The sequence below is a fragment of the Bison bison genome, unplaced genomic scaffold (genome assembly GCF_000754665.1).
Source record: "Bison bison bison isolate TAMUID 2011002044 unplaced genomic scaffold, Bison_UMD1.0 scf7180017864519, whole genome shotgun sequence".
NCBI lineage: Eukaryota > Metazoa > Chordata > Mammalia > Artiodactyla > Bovidae > Bison > Bison bison.
The window spans coordinates 3,582,236-3,586,142 of NW_011495072.1; the positions used below are offsets into that span (position 1 = coordinate 3,582,236).

At 46.4% G+C, this 3,907-nt stretch overlaps 1 protein-coding gene across 1 annotated transcript in view; it reads right to left on the reverse strand.

Annotated features, from left to right (window-relative positions):
• Positions 1-3,907, reverse strand: part of PTGFRN (prostaglandin F2 receptor inhibitor) — a 115,107-nt gene that overhangs the window by 40,554 nt on the left and 70,646 nt on the right. The window contains exon 3 of the mRNA XM_010831018.1: positions 3,561-3,903. Coding sequence (XP_010829320.1) covers positions 3,561-3,903 — 343 coding nt within the window. The remainder of the gene's footprint in view (positions 1-3,560; positions 3,904-3,907) is intronic.

Below are 3,907 nucleotides of genomic sequence, written 5' to 3' on the forward strand. Positions count from 1 at the left end.
ACAAGGTAGAGGAAGGGGGGACTTCCCACGGGTTAAGAATCTGCCTAGCAATTCAGGGGACTTGGGTTTGATCCCTGGTCGAAGGACTAAGCCCTAGAACTAAGACACAGAGCAACTAAGCCTGCATGCTGCAACCACGGAGCCTGCACATCACAAGGAAAGATCCTACGTGACATATTGAAGATCCTGCGTGTTGCAACTAAGCTCCAACACAGCCAAATAAATAATACAAATTAGTAAATACTTTTTTTAAAAAAAGATAGAGGCAGGGAGTCAAGAGGCAAGAAGTACTAACTACTAAGTAGAAAGTAAGTAAGATTCAAGGATGTAATGCACAGCACAGAAAATAGAGCCAATATTTAAAAATAACTTAAATGGGGCTTCCCTGGTGGCTCAGATGGTAAAGAATCTGCCTGCAATGCAGAAGACCTGGGTTCAATCCCTGGGTCAGGAAGATCCTCTGGAGAAGGGCATGGCAACCCACTTCAGTATTCTTGCCTGGAGAATTCCATGGACAGAGGAGCTGATGGGCTACAGTCCATGGGGTTGGACACGACTGAGTGACTAACACTTTCACTTTTAAAGGAGCAAAATCTATAAAACTATTGAATCACAATGTTGTGAAACTAATCAGTTCAGTTCAGTTCCTCAGTCGTGTCCAAGTCTTGCGACCCCATGGACTGCAGCACTCCAGGCTTCCCTGTCCATCACCATCTCCCAGAGCTTGCTCAAACTCATGTCCATTGAGTTGGTGATGCCATCCAACCATTTCATCCTCTGTCGCCCCCTTCTCCTCCTGCCTTCAGTCTTTCACACAATCAGGGTCTTTTCCAATGAGTCAGTTCTTTGCATCAGATGGCTAAAGTACTGGAGCTTCAGCTTCAGCATCAGTCTTTCCAAACAATATTCAGGGCTGATTTCCTTTAGGATGGACTGGTTGGATCTCCTTGCAGTCTAAAGGACTCTCAAGAGTCTTCTCCAACACCACTAATATGATATTATAAATCAAATAAACTCTAATTTAAAAAAAAAAGAAGCTAGCTAGGGAGAATGCAAGTGTTTACAATGAGAGAAAGACTATCACTCTAGTGCAGTGGTTCTTAATCCAGGATCCACAAAGGGAATTTAAGGAGTCTGTGACATGGATGTGAAAACAAATTGCCTTTCTTTTACTAACCTCTACCTGAAAGACAACATCTCCTCTCATTATGAAACTAAGCAACAAACCAGTTAGTATTATCTGTCCCTGGGATCTTGCTCCCAATAGAAATCACAGATATTTTCACATTACATTTCAATTGTTGCAGATATCTTAAAATATTATTTACATTCCTCACTTATCAGAAATTACAGTAGTTGTTAGGTCTGCCACTCTATCTTATTATTTAATGCATTAATAAAACACTGGGCTTCCCAGGTGGCTCAGCGGTAAAAGAATCCAATGCAGGAGATGCAGGTTTGATTTTTGGGTCAGGAAAATCCCCAGGAGTAGGAAATGGCAACCCACTCCAGTATTCCTGCCTGGAAAATTCCGTGGACAGAGGAGGGCTATAGTCCATGGGGCCACAAAAAGTCGGACACAACTGAGACTGCATACACACACACGCAATAAAACACTATACTGTTATACAACAAACTTATCTTAAATATTTTGATAACTATTTTAATGTTATTGTTTTCCTATGTCATCCTCTTTATGTATTTTATTTATTAAAATATATTAACTCTGAAAACGGCTTGTGAGCTTCAAAGGACTGTCAAAGATACCCATGCACAAAAGGCTATGAACCCTCAGGCTTGAGTAAGAGCCAGATGCTACTGCCTACCTAATAGGCTCAGAGTGTTCAAGTCTTATAACTACATTCTGGGTTTTGTGGCTTGTTTGAAATAAAAAAAACAAACAAACAAACCTTTACAACTGAAATTCTTGCATTTGCTAAATCTGAAACTCTTAACCCTTTCTCCTTTTAAAATAGTTGTTTGATGCAAGATGAACATCCAAGGTTTCCTATGTCAGATTCCTGACAGATCATTCCCGAAAAGGCAGGTGACCTGAATCCATCTGGAAAGTGATTTCGGCAGCCAGGAGAATCAAGATTGAGTGCAACCTGTGGCCCTTCTTGTCGGCGAGAACACCTCCAACCTGCCTGACTGCCACAGTCAAGAACACTGGTCCTGCTTTTTACCAAATTCAGCTCTCGTGCTGTGGTGTAAATTCAGGGGCAAGTGCTCAGGACAGCACGGCTTGCAGAGGAAAAACACTTCCCATGTGTATCATTGCCTGCTTTCCTTCCCATCTGAGCAACAGAGTGGCCACGCTCTCTTGTTTACAGTCAGGAAACGAGTCCACCCAAGGTCTTCTCAGTTTCCAAAACAGGAGACAGCAGCAACAGTGCAAAGCACTCTGCAATCTGGCAATGTCAGACTCCCAGCAAACCAAGTCATCCAACCACCAGCAGGGACGTCCCCCTGAGAAGGTCTCTTTACACCTTCCCTCTGCCGAGGCCAGAAGCTCTGGGAGGCTTGGGTACAATCCTCAAGCATCTCTGACCCCAGAGCCCAGGACAGAACTTAGCCCACAGTAGGTTCTCTACTCATGCTTGCTGGACACTGGAGGCAAAACTGGCCTGTTTTTCTTGTTTGTCATTTATTTTTATGGGTTTTTGGAAATGTATTTTGCATTTCTTTAATTACTTCTCTAGTAAGAGTAAGAAGGTTTTGGTTATTGTTTTTTAAAAAGATGGTTCACAGATGAAGACAGCTCCCTGCATATAGACCCCAGAGTTGGATGCTTCTGGGGTTTGTGTCCTCAAGGAGATAAGAAGAGGCCCAGCCCTAGGGAATCCCTCACCTACAAGGGGACGTCACATCAGAGGGGACCTGAAAGGCAGGCCTAGAGGACCCAAGTCAGACAGAGGTTTGGGGATGAGCCAAACACGCCCCCAACAGCTGTGGGGAAGGGCAGATCCAGAGATTAGGAAACACCAAACAAAATGAAGCCATGGGAGCAAGGCGGGGGCAGCCCCACCCCAAAGCCCCTCTGAACACCAGGCTGGACCTTGTCCTGGCACTTAAAAGGACTTAATCTTTCAGTCACAAAATTCTCTTCGTGTCTTATATAACCTGCAGCTTCCCATGGGTATAAATCCAGAGAAAAAGCAGCTGCAGAGCAAAACTCGGCATTTGGCACAAAACAAATGCATCCTTTCCAAACCATCACCACCACCCTATACCCTCACCCATCAACAGGAGGCCTTCCAGGAGGAGGAGAAATCTTGTCAGAGAGGAATAAGGCTCTGGCCTAGCTCTTTATCCGGTTTCCCTGATGGCTCAGCGGAAAAGAATCAGTCTGCAAGGCAGGAGACCCAGGTTATACCCTGGGTGGGAAGGATCCCCTGGAGAAGGAAATTGCAACTCACTCCAGTATTCTTGCCTGGAAAATTCCATGGACAGAGGAGCCTGGTGGGCTACAGTCCATAGGGTTGCAAAGAGTCGGACACAACTGAGTGATTAAATAACAACAACAAATAGTCTAAAACATGCAATTTTCAGAAGCTTACCTGTTGGCTGAATCACCACGGTGGCCACATCCACGGCTTTTTCTTGAATTTCTTGCCAGTTTCCCTGCTCTCCGATCCACTCACTGACGATGCACCTGTAGGAGCCCTGGTCGGAGGACAGGGCCCGGGACACGGAGAGGCGGTACCCGTCGCTCCCCACAGTGTCCAGACGTACGTCCCCGCCGCGGTAGCGCTGCTCATAGCCAGGGCCGGGTCGGAACCTGCCCTCGTGGGTCAGGGAGAGGATGCTCCGCCGGGCGGGGCCGCGCCGCACCTCCCACTGCAGCGCCAGGTGCGTGTGCAGCGGCGACGTGGTGGAGGCCGAGCACCGCAGCTCGAAGGGCTCG